The sequence below is a fragment of the Chenopodium quinoa genome, unplaced genomic scaffold (assembly GCF_001683475.1).
Source record: "Chenopodium quinoa cultivar QQ74 unplaced genomic scaffold, ASM168347v1, whole genome shotgun sequence".
Lineage (NCBI taxonomy): Eukaryota > Viridiplantae > Streptophyta > Magnoliopsida > Caryophyllales > Amaranthaceae > Chenopodium > Chenopodium quinoa.
Window position 1 is genome coordinate 3,578,138 of NW_018742577.1, and position 18,986 is coordinate 3,597,123.

Sequence of the window (18,986 nt, forward strand, 5' to 3'; positions counted from 1 at the left end):
TGAGCGCCATAAAATCGTATAACATGTTATTATGCGTCCAAAATTGAATAAAAGGTCTGTTGTTTAGGATTAATTAATTTTGTGAGGGAAGTCAAGGGTTCGACTCCTATTCTTAGCCACTAGCTGTACTTTACTCCTTATTTTTAATTTTTTTTTACCGAACTAATGTTTTACTCCTTATTCTCTTACTATACTCTTTTTTGAACAGAAACCTAGAGTGCTCTTTTTTATTTTATTTTATTTTTATTTTTTGTTTTTTTTCTTTTCTTCTTCTTCTTCTTCTTCTTCTTCTTCTTCTTCTTCTTCTTCTTCTTCTTCTTCTTCATCATCTTCTTCTTCTTCTTCTTCTTCTTCTTCTTCTTCTTCTTCCATTTATCGTATCTTTGTTGTTCTCTCATTCTAACGACTAATCTCTTTATTTATCTTAATTTCTTACACAAAATTATTGATATAGTTTTTAAACACAAGTTGCTGAAAATTTACGAAAATATATTTTGCTACATTTTAGAAGAGATCGATAATTGGCCTTGAATACTAGTATTGTAAATGAAATTGTATTAAAATATGTAGCAGCAATTCCGGACTACCTAAGAAATTTTGAACAATGACTTATGGCTTGTTCTTTTCAGCTTAATTTCAGTTCAATTTAGTTCAGCTCCAATCAGTTGAGTTCCTAATTTCCTTCTCTCATAAACAATTCAGTTCAATTCAGTTCAGCTCAGTTCAGTAAATCAGAACATACCCTTACTTGAAATGGTCTTTAAACCACCAACTACCTACAATAAATTCAATATAGTTAATATCTAGCTTCACCATCAAGTAGCCCACACAGTACCTAACGCTATAACTGGATATAAGGAGCAACGTTAAAAAATCGGTTGTCTACGTGTTGCATCCTACAGCTGACTCAACAGGGCTGACATGGCGTAAAAGATTGACATAGTAATTAAAACAATCAAGAAGATTAACTAGGCAACACCCTTGGGAATAATACCACAATTTTGATTTCTAATGGAGTAAGAATAAAAATGCATTTAAAAATGCACTTTGTTGGTTTGTGCTATCATCAAACGTGGACACCAACTTTAAAGGGTATTTAGGAGATTATGGTGTGAGAAAACGTAAAAAGTGGGGATATAAAGTTAATTTTGCCCAAATTAATGATACATTCCAAAATGATGTTACATAACCATGAGACAGTGAGACATGAGTTTGTTTGATGATACAATTCACATCAAATTCTATACATCGGATATAATAAAGTTTGATATGAATATTATCCGAGCAAAATAAGTTGAATCCTAAATTGGACAGATCGGATATAGACCTTATATATGTGACATGTTGTCATTCTTAATTGGCCAAAATTACACATTTGGTGTGTGTAGGGAAGCTTTTTTTTAAAAAACATTGGTAGAAAATAAAAAGTGTAACTTAAAAAAGAAGGGAGAAATCATTTAATTTATTTACTACTCCGTACAATATAACTCAATTTTCTTACAACTCTCATTTGTAAATGAGTACAATAAAAAAATAATTATAAAAATAGAGATAGTGTATGATCTAAAATCCCATTCGGCCATCTCCCTAAACCAAATTTAATTACACCATTGAATTACGAGCCATTATAACTTTAGGTCCAAAATTGTGATCAACTTCCAAAGTGTAAGGCAAGTAATTTACCACAATAATTTCTTACAATAAATGAACCCCTCCAATCCTCCATCTTACCCCAAGAAAAAATAATTTTTTTTTACACACAAAAAAATAAAAATGCAAGAAATAAATACCTCTGAAAATTAGTTGAAGCAAGTCAGAAAAATAAAATAAAATTAAAAGCCAGAAGCAACCCAGCTGAGGCAATCTTTTGCTCTGACTTTGAGCTATAGGGGTGAAACAGAAAGTCACCAAAATCTTACCATTTTTGCAATCTATAGCTTACTTTCAGGTACTTTTTTTGTTTAAATTTCATTTATATCTTAACCATTTTTTTGCAAGATTATATCTTTATAGCTTATAGGTACTTCCAAGCAACTTCATTATCTGGGGTTGTTTAATTTTAGCTTTTCTTTGATAGGGTATCATCTGCTTTCTTCATACTTGTATTTCTGTTTTTGATCTGACATTTTTCAGATTGATTTACTTACTGTATTCATTATGTGTTGCATGTTTGATAATCCTCCTTGATCATCCACTATGAATTGGGCTTTTGTTGTCTGTTCCTAACTATTCTCTTGATTTTGTTGTCTTTTTTTAACATCTTGTTTTTATTGTAATGGATGTCTAGTGCATTGAGCTATCTAATCCCTCTATTTTATTCCCTTCGTCCCAAATTGTCATGCTAATTTCTTATTTTTCACGGAAATTAAGAAAAGTAGAGGAAATGTAAAATCACGTGTGAATTAAATCGAAAATAATCACAAAAAGTACCACAATTTTGTTTTTTAGTAGAGCAAGAATAAAAGTGCACTTTATTGGTTTGTACTATTATTAAATGTGAACACCAACTTTGAAGAGTATTTAGGAGATTTTAGTGTGAGGAAATGTAAAAAGTGGGGGTATAAAGTTAATTTTGCCCGAAATAAAGATTAATCTACCAAATTGATGGTACATAACCATGAGACATGAGTTTGTTTGAAGAAACAAATCACATCAAATTCTGCCTCCGATATAAATAAAGTTTGATATGAACATTATTCGAGCAAAACAAGTTAGATTCGTAATTAGGGTGGATCGGCTGTAGACCTTAGGAAATGTGACATGTTTTCATTCTTAATCGAACTAAATTACACATATGGTGTGTATAGGGGAGAAAATTCTTAAACCTTCTAGTTATCCTAGCCTAAGTAAAGAATAATTGTCCTGCTTGATTAATGTTGCTCTATGTTTAGCTAGCCATTAACTATATTAATGCTGAACAATTTCGAAGCTAGCTAGTTCATTACTTTCTATTAATGTATAATCTGTATCTTTACGTTGAAATTTTCGAACAAATATTTTTTGATTGTTGATATTATGAGCCTTTAAATTTCCTGTTACAGAAATGAGTGACGAATTAGAACCACTGCAAAATAATGAGCAAGTAGTAGCTGAACCAGAGTCTGATCATGCAGTTGAACTTGAACCTGACCATGAACCCAAAGTTGATCCTGTACCAGAACTTGGAGTTGAACTTAAACCTGAACGTGAACCCGAAGTTGATCCTGTACCAGAACCTGAAGCTGAACCTGTGCCTACAGATTCCTGCCAGGATGTTGATATCGAGCCACTTTCAGGAAAGCCTTACTTTCCTATAGTTATTGTGAAATCACATATCGGCCTTGTTGCTTATAAATATCAAGTGGTATGCTTTCTTATTAACTTTTCATGGATCATCTGATCTGTTAAAATTTTAGGAACAGAAAGCTTTAATTTACACTCATGTCATGAAACTTTGTGTCGAAATAACATGATACATATATGTACACTACGCCACAGCACAATTCCTAGCACATATGACATATTCTAGGTGCTTTAGAAGAATGACTAATGTCTTTCAATTCTTTGATGATACCAGATATTACCTATACAATTTTCTCAGGCCCTTCCCAACAAAACAATCCCGGTCATCTTAACTCGTGGTGGAAACAGTTGGGAGACAACTTATTTTGGTGAAAATGCACCGTCTTACAAAAGGTTCGACTCTAGGTGGAGAGTATTTGCTGAGGACAACAATCTAGAGGTTGGAGATGTTTGTGTTTTCGAGCTCATGGAACAAAGTGATACTTTGCTCAAGTTCAAGGTTCAGGTCCTTCGAGGCGACTTTCCATCTATGTTACTAAACAAGGAAGATGGTACCATCAACAATCCCATAGTTGTTGAATGAAATTAGTCATGCTTCTTTCTCTAGTATGATTTGCTAGGTTGTTTATTAGTAAGTAGTCTTTTGTTAACTTGTTTATGCAATAGCTGTGCTATTTGACATATAGCTTGGTATGAGCGTATGCCCTCTCCGTTCATGTGGTTTTTGTCTCACTGGCTCGAGCAAAAATTGTAATATATGGCTGCTATGTATAATTGTATACAAGTTAGTATGGAAGTACGCGTAAACGAGCAGGGTTTTGTTTTGAAAAAGGGTCAATGGATGTCATTTGCTTCTTAAGCCTGAAATAGTGAAAGCCACAGGGCCAAAATGACATAGACGGCAAAATTTTAACCAATTAAGCTAGTTGATCATCCATAAGCAAAGAATTCACTAGGACTAAAATAAAGTAAGGTGTTACATTAGTGTTTATTATTTATTTTTTCCTCTCTAAATCTCTATATTAGAAAGCTGCAAAAATAAATTGAGAGAAATTAGGAAAAAAAATTGCTATATCTTGTAAGAGAGGAAATAATGAAGATTTTATTATTTTCCAAATGATGTATTAGACCCTAATTTTTCGTAAATATTGCTCATTATCAATTATATAATTATCATGGTTCAATAAAAAAAAAATTATTACTATAGAAAACTATGAATTTCTTAAGTGTACCAAAAAAAAAAAAAAAAAACCTATGAATTTCTTAATGTGTGGCCATGGTATGCGTACAAAATAAAATAAAAAACCTTAATTTGAAGCCCAATAAAGATTAAAAAAGACTAATTAAGCTACAACTACAATAAGAAGGGAAATTGCAAAGTTATCTTAAATGTACTCTAACAACCTATTTTACTCCGTAATAAACATAAACTCCTACTACAACATAAATTAGGATATCATGAATGTTTATATACGAGTATATCATAATTATATGACGAATATTGGGATATCTTTAGACTTTTTTCCTTTAGCTTTATCTAGTCTAGGAATATAGAGAAATCCTTGAAATTTTACATACAGTAAAATTTTCAATTGTCTTTAACCCTTGAAATTTTAGCTTTAGCTTTAGCCATGGCAAACGAGAGTTGTATAGAATTACAATTGGAAAATCTAACCGATGAGATTTTGATTGAAATCCTTATTCGACTACCATGGCAATCAACCCGTCGATTTAAGTGCGTCTCCAAGAGTTGGATGTCATTATGTTAGAGATATCATTGTCTTAGAGATATGAGATATCGGAAAATATATGTGTGATATATTTTCCATAGATATCATTAAGAAAATAATATATTTAGCTTTATTTATGTTAAAGATATTAATTAATTAGATTATATATTTTTAGGTTTATGGTTATGTTAGTATATCTTTTAGGAAGATTGTTTCCTATATAGCTTATGAGCGTATGTTTTGTATAAATACTCTACCTATTGATGAATAACATACAAGCCTTTCCATTATCACTCTTCTCTCTAAATTTGTCATGGTATCAAAAGAAGGTTAGATCTTGGGAGGAGCGTCTCACAAAAATTTCCCCCTGTCGGTAGGTTAGAAAATTAAACCCACCGGTGGGATTCATTATTTTTAATATATATATATATATATATATATATATATATATATATATATATATATATATATATATATATATATATATATATATATATATAAAATCTTCCGTTGTGCTAGTGTCTTTGAGATATCTCTTTAATATTCTTTTTGATGCAATGATCATGCATAGCTTTGTGATGTTGTTTATGGTGGATCATGGTGCTCTGCCAAGATAAAACCAAGCGCATCATGCTTGGAGTTAAAGAAAAAAAAAATGGCAAACATTAAAAAAAAAACAGCTCTTTTGTATCGTGAGACAAGATATTTTGGTTTTCCTTGTGTCGTGAGACAGGGTTTATTTGTTGGTTTTTCTTGTGTTGTGATACAGAGTTTGTGATTTGATTCGAGCATGATTTTGCTCCTTTTGATATGAGTTTGGTTTTGCTCTAAAATAAAACCAATAAGAGATTTGAGCGTGATTTGCTCTATTTGATTGGAGCTCGGTTAGGAAAAATCAAATTGTTCGAAAAGAATGACGTTCTTGCTTGATTGGTGACTGGTGAATTCGAAAATATGAGCGGTCTTATCATTGAAAAAGAAGAAAAAAAAATGAACGACATCACCAGAGTAGTGCATCTCGACTTCAACCAAAAGAAAAATTTACAATCGCGTTCGTGTTATTGCCGTTACGATTGCTGGAGGGTGTTAGAGATGTAAGATATCGAAAAATATATGTGTGATATATTTTCCGTAGATATCATTAAGAGAATAATATATTTAGGTTTATTTATGTTAAAAATATTAATTAGATAATATATCTTTAGGTTTATGGTTATGTTAGTATATCTTTTAAGAATATTATTTCCTATTTATGAGCGTATGTTAGTTTTGTATAACTACTCTATCTATTGATGAATAATAAACAAGCCACTCTTCCCCTAAATTTGTCACATTAATATCGAATCCATACTTTGTTCACCGGTTTCGCCATCATAATAATAATGGTAAGGTTAATAATAACTTGCTTGTACCTGTTACAGGAACTAGGAAAGTAAGGTTTGGTGAAAACTTAACCATTCAAATACAAAGAGTTTTTCCAAGTTCGAAATCTTCTCTTAAAGACTTGATTCTAATTTCATTCGATTTCTTGCACAAGAAAGTCGAGGAATTTAATTTGTTAAGTGTGTCGAAAGACTTGTATATGATCCATGACGAGAAACTTAATCTTTTGATATGTAATCCCTCGACAAAGCAGTCCTTCGAACTTCCTTGTCGATGGAACTTCGATAAAAAAAAGCTCCTTTTATTGGCATCCTTTGTAGCGAGGATGATCCGGCAATATACAAGGTGGTTATTGGTCGATTTGTTGATGTCGAAAACATTCATTATAGTATCAAATTCGATGTCTTCTCATCTGATAGTGGCTGTTGGAGTAGCTTTGTGGTTCCGGTCCCCTCAAACTATAATCGAGTAACGAGTTATTATAGTCAGAATCAACCTGCTGTGATATGTAACGGCTGTTGGACTTACAGCACGCTTAGTGTAGTTGTATACGATCCTTTCGACAAGCCTGACCAATGCGACTACATCAAATTTTCAGAGGAATTTTTTGATGACGAGGATGATTATATACACTTCTATGACAGCTTTCGCCTAAGCAATGTACAAGGGTGCATACGACTATACAATACACGCGTTTATGATAGAGATTCAATTGCAATCTTTTTGGGACTATTATAATCATGCTTGGAACGATAAAAAGTTCAATCTTAGTAGTGTTAATCTTGGTAGTATGGCCGTTTCCTCTTGTTATAGGAAATACAGTATGCAAGTTAAAGGTTTTGATCCTTTCGACGGAGATGTTGTCTATGCACACGCTTTAACATCAGGCCAATTTCTTCTAATCGACATGAAAGCTTTAACGGCACATACTATCGCCGATTTAAGTCGTCCATTTCCTTCGATCATAAACTTATTTCCTTGTTCCTAACTCCCATGGCCAACTCCGATTTAAGTTAGCCCTTCACTTTTAAGGAGTCTTTGATTAAATATTTTAATGTATGCCTATATTATAGGTTCTTTTGTTTCCATTTGAATTGTTTCCACTTGAATAAGAATGTAGTCTTCTTTTTATTAATTTGTTGTTTTATCAATTCCAAAATTATAATCTAATTATGTATGATTACTAGTCTCGCCATCTCAAATGTATATGCACGAAGTAGGCTTTACTTGCTTATACAAGGGTATCCAAATTATATTACTCCGTATGTTTTATTATCACTCCCTCCGTCTCTAAATGATGTTGCTACTATGACTTATGAACAACATTTAGTGACAGAAAGAACATATTTACCAGCTTAATTAATTAATTACGATTTCCCCTCGTCATACTTTCTCACTTCATTCTATGATCCCTCGAACCCTTCTTATATCTTTCAATTCCCCAAATTCTTTATTGTCAATTGCATCAATCCATATAACCATATTTCTGCAAATCAAAAGATTGACCTGAACATTTTCCAATTCTAGTTAGATGTCATGTTATAGACTTATAGGTTGTAATAATTGATCCACTACTTATTGTCAATTGCATCAATCCATCTCTTACGTTACATGATAATAAATACTCCATTCCTTATACTTCATGCATCTTGTACACTCCTCAGTGTGACCAATCATAACTCGAAACCTATGCTCCCAAATATCTGGCAAATAGTACTTTGTTTTAGCTCTACGAGAAGCTTAATTAGCTTGCACTTGGGGTCGCAATCTCTCTCACTCTCCTATATAAAAGAGGTTACTAGTAGGCAAAACAAACACGAGTACATAAAAATAGTGCATTTTATCTCAAACATACGAGTTCATACAAGTCCTTGAGCAGTGAGGCATATTAGGGACCTGTTCCAGAGATTGGCTTCTCGGCCAAGTGAGGTAACTAAGGTGGCCAAGGCAGCACATCTGTGAGCCGCGACTATGTCGAACCGAGCTATGTCGTAAGTCTTAAGTTTACAACCTTTACACCATATTTAATTTTAGTAATTAAATACGGAGAGTTTAATTAACTAATTAGTCTTATAGTTTATGTTTATCATAGTATTGTATGGATTGTTAATGTGTTTTAGAGAGATGAAACCAAGAGCGAATACTTGTGAGGATATTGATATCGAACCGAAGACAGGAGCACCATTCTTCCATGTCAATCTTACTAAGACGCATGTTTCTCCTCTATCAACTGGTATGTTTTTTCTTTCATCTCTTTCAATTTATAAGAATATAGGTAGATAAAAAATATGATGCATTTTATTACGTTATTGAAAAGTTTCTTTGATTACATCAATATCAGACAATACCGGCTGAAGGTGTTCGACTCCTTCCTAACATCGAAGCCCCGGTGATCCTCACTCGTGGCACTGAGAGTTGGACGATGAATTACATCGTTAATGATATAGTAAATAAAAGGTTGGATAAAAGATGGAAACAGTTTGCTGTTGACAACAAACTTAAGGTAGGAGATGTTTGTACTTTCGAGCTCATGTCGAAAGTTCCAGAGGTTGAAGGTTCAAGTCCTTCGAGGTGACTTTCCAGCTGCTCTACTCAATAGCGATGAAGAAGAAGACGAACAAGAAGAAGAAGTCAAAGAAGAAGAAGAAAAAGGAGAAACAAGCTATAATCCTATAGTTGTTGAGTAAGAAAACTATTATAGGTTCAACCAGTATTAATTTTTAAGGTTTAGTTTTAAATTTAGTTTGTAGAATAATTTTGATGTTTTTAGGGAGCGTTGAAGTATGTATTTCGAATCAAGATGAGATTGTTGAGTCCGAAAACAAGCTAAGGCAATGTTCTTATTAGGCTAGTTGATTATTAATAGTAGTAACATAATTATTAACTAAAGTAATTATATTATATTATGCTGATATTAATAATATACTTACAAAAAAGTTGAATCAACCATGGGAGTAAGTTCAAATTAAACGACAAGTTATCAACCCTTAAAATGCTAGCTAAATCAGATTATGGCCTGAGTTATTCAAACTTAGTCGTCCTCATCCCTGCGTTTAGTTGACTGAAAAGTTAAGACTCATCAAGGATCCAAATGAGATTACCCCCCATTTATATAATTTAAAGTCTCTTTGGATCATAAAGAGCATGAAATCACAGCCATATTATAACACATTGATGTCATCACAAGACCTAACTTCTAGCTCATATAGTACATTGTTGTGATATACCATCAGTTGGACAGTTGCAGCTTTAAAAACATCTGGCCCAAGACTAGTTGTTTCTAAGAAAGCTCCCACATTGAATACAAGGTACTTATTGCAACGGATTACTTAAAGGCCAACATTGAATGCAACATAAAGTTTGTGATTAGAGAATAGTTTACAAGTTCAATATAGCATCAATAAACCTTGAAGATGGATAGACATAACACACGTATAATACAGAGATATCACAACACTATTCTACGAACAGGCTAGAGCTAATGAAACATTGAAAGAGCCACTTACACAACCGGGGAGGAAGCAAAGTTGGCCAACACGGGAGCACAAATGGGATAACATACTTATGTCCAGTGAAGCTAGCATCAGCCTCCACCTTTTGAGTCTGAAGATTATAGGAAAAGATTCGATCTTCCGTGCTAAAGAAGACTATATCAACATCAAAAGGATGGATGAAACAAAGCCGGGGCAGTGACTTATCCACACCACAACACAGAACACTCTCAACATCCACACGAGACAAATTGAACACCAAATTCCATTCGTTCACACCAGATTCAAAATCTTTTAACCTCCACAACGTCAACACAAAATCTCCTTTTCTAAACATCTCCATATAGTGAATATACCCTCCAGCCCCGAAAATGTCCCGTTCATCCTCCAATTTCAGAGTATTAAAGGGCTTCCTACACCCCTTAGGAAGCGGAATAAACCGACATCGAGCCATCTCCTTCTCCTCCTCAACACCGCGAAAAGGGTCATCATCATCCCAAGTAATCACCCCACAACTTAAATCAACCCAAAAGAAACGTCCAGCAAACTCAAACACCCCTTCAGCCCTCCAAAAATGCATCCCAAGCATATAACTAGCAGGTTTATCAACCCATTTGCCGGTATCCGACGAAAAGCACAATAAAGAACCAGAATCACTCCCAACAATAGGCTGATACTCGACAACAATAAACTTCTCCACAACCCCATTACAAGAACAATCAAGCCTTGACATAAACCCTACAGAATTCAGCTTATTTATCGAGCCCTCGAGTTTCGGAAGTGGGACCCACTCACCGGTTACTGGGTTTATGACAACCAAAACAAATTCCGTTTTGTGATGAGAAAATTGATTAGGGTTTTTCTCATATTCTTTAAAGGGATCTCTTTCGATATGAAACGAAACCAGAAGCAACCCATTGCTAGAAGCTACAATTACAGGTGGGTTTTTGGTAGGTTTCCACTCACTAGTAACTGGTTCGTAAATTAAACGATGATGATTTGCAGAAAGTGATGAAATGTTAGGGTTTTGAGCTGGGTTGAACTGAGTTACCTTCTCTTTTGACTCGGTGACAAATCGATCAACGATAATCCATGAAGATGAAGATGAGTTGTGAACAATGTAGGAAGTGACGAAATGGGGGTCACAGATTAAGGATTTCCAGGTTTTTGAAACACATTTGAATCGACAAACGGATTTTGCGGGTAATCGGGTTAAGATTTCTGTGATTACTTCACTGGGAAATCGACCCGGAAATTGTTGATCCGACATTTTTAAATTTTCGGGTTAAATTTCAGATTTTTCTGTATTTTTACAGCATAGAAGAAGAGAGAACCTGAGTATTAATGGAGTCTGTAAATAGAAAACATAACTGCTGATGTCATGTATGTACACATGTCTCTTTCTGGAACATTTTTTCCCGCCAAAATAATTAACTTGGGTTACGTTGATAATTGATATGGGATGTTCGATTGTTCATTGGGCCCTTCACCCTTGTGTCTAACTAGGCTCACTAGTTATTATGTTACATTTCCATGAAATTTATTAGCGTTTCTAAGTCAAATTCCAATTATTTTTACGTTATTCTGTCATATTACCTAAAGTTTTTAGGTGTTTAGAGAGCCACAAAAACGAGTAATGAGAATCGATCCACTTCTTTTTTAGTGAATGTGTATAGTATTACTACATTTTCTTACCTTACAAGATTCTAACTACAGTACCTTATCTTACATACGCCATTATACTCCTCCGTGTGACCAATCACAACTCGACATCTATGCTCCCAAATTTATTGCACATAGTTACTTTGTAGCTCGATGTACTAGAAGCTCAATTAGCTTAGCTTGCACTTGGGGTTGCAATCTCCTTTCACTCTAGCTTCTATATAAAAGGGGTTACTAGTAGGCAAAACAAATACTACTCGTAGTACTAACAATACGAGTACACACAAGTTCTTGAGCGGCTAAGTGAGGTGACTAAGGCCAAGGCAGCAGTGCAGCACGTTCGTGTGCCGTGACCAATTCCACCTTGTGTTATAGAGAAATGAAACCAAGAGTGAATACTTGTGAGGATATTGATATCGAACCGAAGACAGGAGCACCATTCTTCCATATTATTCTTACTAAGACGCATGTTTGTCCTCGCTATCTATTGGTATGGTTTTTTTTTTTTTTTTTATCACTTTCAATTTACTAGAATATAGGTAGATAAATAATGCAATAATGGTCCATTTTATTACGTTATTGAGAAGTTTCTTTGATTACAGCAATATCAGACAATACCGGCTGAAGGTGCTCGAATCCTTCCTGACATCGAAGTCCCGGTGATCCTCACTCATGGTACTAAGAGTTGGAGGATGAACTACATCGGTAAAAATGTAGTACATAAAAGGTTCGATAATAGATAGATAGAAACAATTTGTTGTTGACAACAAACTTAAGGTAGGAGATATTTGTACTTTCGAGCTCATGTCGAAATATCCAATGAGGTTAAAGGTTCAAGTTCTTCGAGGTGACTTTTCGGCTGCTCTACTCAAAAGCGGCGAAGAAGAAGATAAAGAATGCAAAGAAGAAGGAGAAGAAGAAGGAGGAGGAGGAGGAGGAGGAGGAGGAGGAGGAGTTACAAGCTATAATCCTATAGTTGTTGATTAAGAAAACTATTATAGGTTCAATCTTGTTTATTTCTTATTAGTTCATTAAATTTAGTTTGCAGAATAATTTCGATGCTTTTAGGGAGCACTAAAATATGTATTACTCCCTCCATCCCTATTTATTTGCTCCATTGGACTATTTATGATCTTCAACACGTGTTTTAAGACGTAAATATCTCTATTTTCATATGCGTAAAAATTATAAAAATTTAATATTAATAATGTATATAATGGGAAGAATCAAACAAGATCCCCTTGACTACATTATCATTATAAATTAATGAGAATTTATGGTCAAAGATTTTAAAGTTTGTACTCGATTTTTGCTATGGGACAAACAAATAAGAACCGAGGAAGTACGTATTTCGAATTAAAATGTGATTATTGAATTCAAAAACAGGTCAATGTTCTTGTTATTAGAGCTAGTTGATTATTATTAGCTAAAGTAATTATATTAGCTATGTGCTGATAATAATATCAAGACACATACCTATGTCTTATTCCTACATTCTCTCGCTTTTATCAACTTTTTTTTTGTCAGTATGTATTTATAATGGAGTCTGTAAATAAAAATATAAATTGCTAATATCATATTTGTACATGTTTCTCTTTCTGGAACTCTTTTTTTCCCTACGTATATAGTTGTATGCTATTACCCTTATCGGAATTTATCGGAATAATTTCGATATATTTTTTAAGTTTTTCTTACATTTTATAATAATTAAAACATTTTTTTACGTCTATTTTAAAATAATTGCAACACTTTTATTTGGTAAGAATAAACTATTATTTGATTACTTCTCTCTCATTAATCACATTCGACAAATATTTCATTATCTTCCCCTCCTACAAACCCTACTTAGTCCCGATACCTTAAAAAATACTTACCTCCGTTTTTTTACACGTATTTCAATTTAGGAAGTTTATTTTTGGTTTACACGTTTTCTTTTTGGGTAAGTTTTATACCTTGCTTTTTTAGTGTACTCCACCTGCTTAATCATTCTCTCTCCTATCCTTAATATGCGTGCCTAAATTGAACGTATCAACTAAATAGAAACGGAGGAAGTAATATTCAGTAAAAAAAAATAGGTCAGTAAAAATCAGTAACTTTAAAGAAAAAAAAAATAGGAGGGCAATCGGGGATTCGGTGGTACATTTTTTCTCTTTTAACGGTACAATAGTACAATTTTTGTGTACTATTATACATGTAGTGGTACATTTTGTCATCATATTTTCTACCACCGATTTTTCTTAAATTTTCATTATTTATAAAAATCAATAACTATATACTAAAAGACACACCAGCAATGACACGTGTCATTTTATGGTGTGTCCCTTATTTTAATTTTTTTTTAAAATAATCTTTAGAAAACAAATCTTATACATAAATATAAAGATAGCAAAATAATACATAAATAAAATATTTGACAAATCTTATACATAAATGAAAAAGATAGCAAAATAATACATAAATAAAAGATTTGATAGGTCTTTCCATAATAGATACATGGACAACTATATATTTTTTTTTGAGAAAAATATAAAATTAAGTAAAAAGAAATAAATATTACATCGGATTTTTAACATAATTGTGCTAGAATGTGTGCCAGAATGTTATGACTACCTATTACAACAATATTTTTTTTATTTAGTTATTTGTTAAAACCCACTAATAAAGTAATATGAATTTCAAATATTAAAAAAGTAGTTGATATAAAAGATTTGATGTACCCTTCTACAAATAAATATTAACAACTATTAATTTAAGGAAAAAAATCAAGTTCTTTACATAATTAGTGACATTCATTTGGACTACAGAGTGCAATGTACAACGTTTTAAGAAAATTCATTTGGTTAACAACAAGAAAACTGTATCAATTTATTGATGATAAATATATGAACAACACATATTGTCAAATGCATTTTAAAAATAGCTATCTATCTAATAAACTCTATTATAATAATTAGATGCATTATAGACTCTTTTATAATAAATTCATTACTCCGTATAATATTTTAGAAAAATTCATTATTAATTTTAAAAATAGTTATTAACAATAACTGTGCATGACACGGGACCTAACCTATATCATTCTATTTGCAAGTAAAATATATAGGGACTATGCGTCAATACTTATTCGAAAAAGTTTGCCAAATGCGGACTACGAAGTAAAATTGACAATACATTAAAGTCATTGAATTCTTGTAGACTTGTAGAGTTGTAGTGCGTCCGTTTGACGGTCAATATCATTACATTATTAGACACCAAAGAATTCAATTCAACAAATACGGAGCTCAAAACATTCCCTTCTCACCGGACTCAACCACAGAACCTCCGACCACAGGCTCTCTTTTACGGCGTTGGCATACAACCCCACTACTTTGATTCTTCTTCCTCCTTTTCAAGGGTTAGTTCAATTTTCTTTTTACCTTTTAAATTATTGTCAATCAAATTTGAATGTATCTTTGTTACATTTATGCAGTTTTTGTTTGATCTGATTCTAACAAGTACAACATTCTTAAATTATTCTTGCTGTTTATAGTTAAATTAAAGAGAATTTTGTTTGATTGCACAGACAAATGAGAATTTTTGTAAAGTAAAAAACAATAATTCTTAAAAGGGGTTTGAGAGTGGTAATAATGTACAATATTTCCCTTTTTGAAAGTGATATTAGATCAATTTGTTGTAATTCGTAATTTGGTTTTGCTAATTGTGATAAATTAATATTTAGCTAGTCTACATGCTTCAAAGACTAAGTATTGATCTTTGATCCTGTCTTTGGCTATTAAAAGTGTGGAAGAAAGAACAAGTTGCAATAGTAGTGGGCAATCAAATACTATTGAATGATAAATTGGTTACTCCAATTGAAAATGATCTTTTCTTGCAAGTTAGTGACATATATTGTGATGGTTTATGTGAAGAGCAAGTTGTAATATAAAATGCGCGATTGGATGATAAATTGGTTACTCCAATTGAGAACGATCTTTTCTTGCAAGTTAGCTATGATAATGATTTGAGATGCTTTCAAATTATGGACTCACATTAAGCATAGTTTTAATCTTGTACTACTAGATTTCATGTAATTTTCCCCCCTAGAATTGGTTGTAGTTCGAATTGTTGATTTGAGTACGTGTTTTATCTTAATTGCACCCTGATATAAGAGGGGGGTGAATTGTATTTGAGGTGAAATCTAAAAACTTTTGCGGAATTTAACTAAATGAAATAATGACGAGAGAAGATATAGGCTTTTCCAAATTTCCACTATGTAATCAAACTCTTTACAAGTGAAGATTCAAACCCGTTAACAAGTTCCGCAAATTAGGAACTTGTTCCCAACTCTCACAGAAGACTTCAGCAGCGAAGCTTCCTTAACCTCACCTTACACAAACTCACAATCCCAAACCGCAAAGTGCTTGAATACAATCTGTAATTACAAATACCTATTACACTCAAGAATATATGAAGGAAAATAACTCTTTTTATGTTATTAGATTGCTACTGGAATTTTTATGCTCAAGAGTTATGTTTTTCTGAGATAGTTTGCATGAGTATTTATAGAGAAGGCTTAGTCATTAACCTCCACTATAATCACGTCCACATGCCAACACCCCACTAACAACTTGTGGAGTTATCTTGACAGATGGTGATCATGAAGGAGGTTTCCTAGCCTTTCTCATTAATCCACTATCTCAATAACTTGCTAAATATTAGTTCTGATAAAACCGTATAATCAGAGATTTTTGCAACAATGAAACTGCTTGTTGACTTTATCAAAAGTTTGTTTAAAAAGATTTTATTTTAAAAAGGATTTTATTTGAAAAGATAAATTATTTATTTATTTTAAAACAACTAAATAATTATCTTAGATAATTATCTTTATTCGAAAATAGAGGACTAGATAAAACATTTATAAATTATCTTTTTCCTTAAAAGAATTATCTTTTAAAAACTAACTTTTATTCCAGTAGTCTTTTTGATAACATAAGTCATTGAGTTCCTTTCCGACTTTATATTATTGAGTGATCACAATTAAAACTAGAACGTGAGATTTGCATGAGGATTTTTAGAGAATGCTACTCCGCATCCAAGTTCCTACTCCGGAACGAACTTTGCTTGAACCCTTTATTCACCAAAGACTCAAAACGTTCATTAGTCGAGTTTGTCAATTTGTCCATCAAAACCAAAAGGGTCAACACACCCCTTCGCTCTAACTCTTGAATTGGTCGACAAAATTGATGATCATTTTCCCAAGCTCAACTTAATGTGTAATTTGTCAGAATGGGTCAAATTGATTGTTTATTAGAGGGAGCGTGACTCTAGAGAGTCTGGATTTAAGAGTGACTTAAACTACGTGTAGGAAGAAAGAGGCGTTTGTGATTTATTTGCTTCATTTCAATACTACAAAGTGCAAACTAGTGACTTTAAACAACTTTGCTTTTGTTATTTTGTTAATCTTTCCTTGAGTAAGAAGTGATCTCTTATACTTTAGTATTCCAGCAGCTACTCTGCTAATGTTTAGTATTGCTCTGATATAATAGGTATCTCTTATATGAATGTTTTGATTCTTGATATGTATGGAACTTTTTGTATTATGAAGAGATATGAACGAGGAGCAGCAACTTGATCCTGTATCTATAGATACCGAAGAGGATGAAGAAATTGAGCCACTTTCGGGCAATCCCATGTTTCATGTAACTCTTTACAAATCACACGTCAGTAGTCCATATCAATTGGTAGGATTTTCTTCTTACTCTCTTACGTTTCATTAATGTATGGAGTTGTGGATTTAAAGAACAATATAGCGATTTATAGTTTCATTCTTATCTTCATGATTGAGGTTAGATTCATTCACTAGATGGCTCATAGAAATTTGGTGCATAAATGAACTTTTATGATTTTTGCTGTCATTGTGACTTTTTGAGGTAGCATTGATGATACACACAACACTACAACACCTGCTTATTGACCTCTCACTTTTTGTCACACTCTCATTGTTAAAGCTCTTAAAATTACTTCATCAGCTATTTGCGGGCTTTCCCTATCGAGTCCAAATGAAATCTCTTGTTGTCAAACAACGTATACATAGTTAGCTTGCATACAATCCTTACAAGGATGACACACTGAGTCGCTGACTATAATTTCTGATTGATTGATGACTTCAGACAATTCCTGCAGAAATTACTCATATATTGCCCCATAAAACAGCCCCAGTTACCCTCACTCGTGGCAAAAAGAGTTGGGAAACAACTTATTTCGGCAGACATCCAACCCATAAAAGATTTGAATTAAGCTCGTGGAAAGAATTTGCTGTTGACAACAAGCTCAAGGTTGGAGATGTTTGTATTTTTGAACTCATGACACTTAGTGATGAGGCTTTGAAGCTCAAGGTTCAAGTTCTTCGAGGTGACTTTCCTTCTATTTTACTAGGAAATGACGGTACAAGTGATAACCCCATAGTTGTTGAGTGAAGATTATGATCAAGCTTCTTTAAGGTCTTGACTTAAATTTCTTAGCTTAGAAAGATTTGGCTTTTGTTTAAGAAAGTATTCAAGTACTGTATTATAGGCTGAATTGGAGCATCCAGTTCATTGAGGTAAAGCACGTTGGCACCACCGGTCTGCGACATAGCTTGCTACGAGTCAGTGACCTTAGCTTGGCCCGAAGATACATAGTAGTAGTGTAGTACTGCAAATTTGTAATATGGAGTTGATGTACTGTTATGTATATTGGATTATGTAGAGATTAAGGTTTTCCAAATGAAGGGAGTGTTATTATCAAAATTAGTTGATTATTGTGTTGGAGGCTTGGAGCTCATTGTTGTAAAATATATTTAAGCATACTAATGTTGTTAGCTGCTCTCTAGAAAAGTGTTGAGCAAATTAGTGGCAGTGAACACTACTCAAGGTAATTTGGTGTTAATTTTTTTTATTGTATTTTCAATTATTATTGGCAATTTGATGAATTGATCCTCATAGGCTAATTATAATATGTATGGGTCATTCAGTTGAAATTATCCCAAGTTTTAATTAAAAAAAAGGATAAATAGTTATTATTTTCATAGCTAGTAAACAAGCTAAGAATGGTCATTGTTATCAATTTGTCATCGGTTAAAACAAGTTTAAACAAAGCAATATTCAAAAGCGTAATTTTATGGTACTTCCTCTGATTTCTTTTAAATGCAATACGACTTCTCATTTCAAGCTTACTAATGTGTTATTTCAATAATAAATATCTTTTATTACTAATATGGAAAAAATTTAAAATTTTGATATTATTAATAAACTATAAAAGCAAGACGGATTTAACAAGATTCCACATGATTATATTTTTTCTTAACCATAAATCAACAAAGCTAGTCAATGTAAAGTATATGAAATTATAAATAGTGTAAAAGTCAAAGTATTGTATTTAAAAGAGAACGAAGGAAATATAAATTAAACTAATATTGTAT

At 32.7% G+C, this 18,986-nt stretch overlaps 4 protein-coding genes and 1 long non-coding RNA gene across 5 annotated transcripts; 4 read left to right on the forward strand and 1 right to left on the reverse strand.

Moving 5' to 3' along the window:
* Positions 1-1,518: 1,518 nt before the first annotated feature.
* Positions 1,519-4,108, forward strand: LOC110720768 (B3 domain-containing protein Os06g0112300-like). The gene is made up of 3 exons (XM_021899809.1): positions 1,519-1,948; positions 3,042-3,343; positions 3,557-4,108. Exons 2-3 carry the CDS (start codon positions 3,044-3,046, stop codon positions 3,863-3,865), a joined length of 609 nt encoding a protein of 202 aa, XP_021755501.1. The 5' UTR covers positions 1,519-1,948; positions 3,042-3,043; the 3' UTR covers positions 3,866-4,108.
* A 4,109-nt stretch (positions 4,109-8,217) lies between these two features.
* Positions 8,218-9,236, forward strand: LOC110720769. The gene is made up of 3 exons (XR_002511356.1): positions 8,218-8,386; positions 8,516-8,628; positions 8,737-9,236. It is a non-coding gene; the product is annotated as an uncharacterized LOC110720769 (long non-coding RNA).
* A 615-nt stretch (positions 9,237-9,851) lies between these two features.
* On the reverse strand, positions 9,852-11,156 carry LOC110720794 (putative F-box/kelch-repeat protein At4g22430). Its single transcript, XM_021899832.1, has one exon. It carries the CDS (start codon positions 11,154-11,156, stop codon positions 9,852-9,854), a length of 1,305 nt encoding a protein of 434 aa, XP_021755524.1.
* A 628-nt stretch (positions 11,157-11,784) lies between these two features.
* LOC110720795 lies at positions 11,785-15,473 on the forward strand. Its single transcript, XM_021899833.1, has 4 exons — positions 11,785-12,068; positions 12,151-12,207; positions 12,296-12,446; positions 15,328-15,473. Exons 1-4 carry the CDS (start codon positions 11,928-11,930, stop codon positions 15,471-15,473), a joined length of 495 nt encoding a protein of 164 aa, XP_021755525.1. The 5' UTR covers positions 11,785-11,927.
* LOC110721013 (B3 domain-containing protein Os06g0112300-like) lies at positions 14,780-18,463 on the forward strand. The gene is made up of 3 exons (XM_021900136.1): positions 14,780-14,942; positions 17,133-17,268; positions 17,698-18,463. The coding sequence occupies exons 2-3, from the start codon at positions 17,137-17,139 to the stop codon at positions 18,001-18,003; spliced, it is 438 nt and encodes a 145-aa protein (XP_021755828.1). The 5' UTR covers positions 14,780-14,942; positions 17,133-17,136; the 3' UTR covers positions 18,004-18,463.
* Positions 18,464-18,986: the final 523 nt, after the last annotated feature.

Excerpts from the sequence above, each read along its gene's own strand:
- LOC110720794 (XM_021899832.1), bottom strand. The coding sequence starts at position 11,156 with ATGTCGGATCAACAATTTCCGGGTCGATTTCCCAGTGAAGTAATCACA.
- LOC110721013 (XM_021900136.1), top strand. The coding sequence starts at position 17,137 with ATGAACGAGGAGCAGCAACTTGATCCTGTATCTATAGATACCGAAGAG. Across the intron at positions 17,269-17,697 it reads TCAGTAGTCCATATCAATTG|ACAATTCCTGCAGAAATTAC; the intron begins GTAGGATTTTCT and ends TGATGACTTCAG.
- LOC110720795 (XM_021899833.1), top strand. The coding sequence starts at position 11,928 with ATGAAACCAAGAGTGAATACTTGTGAGGATATTGATATCGAACCGAAG. Across the intron at positions 12,208-12,295 it reads TTCCTGACATCGAAGTCCCG|AAACAATTTGTTGTTGACAA; the intron begins GTGATCCTCACT and ends ATAGATAGATAG. Across the intron at positions 12,447-15,327 it reads CGAAGAAGAAGATAAAGAAT|TGTGGAAGAAAGAACAAGTT; the intron begins GCAAAGAAGAAG and ends GGCTATTAAAAG.
- LOC110720768 (XM_021899809.1), top strand. The coding sequence starts at position 3,044 with ATGAGTGACGAATTAGAACCACTGCAAAATAATGAGCAAGTAGTAGCT. Across the intron at positions 3,344-3,556 it reads TTGCTTATAAATATCAAGTG|ATATTACCTATACAATTTTC; the intron begins GTATGCTTTCTT and ends TGATGATACCAG.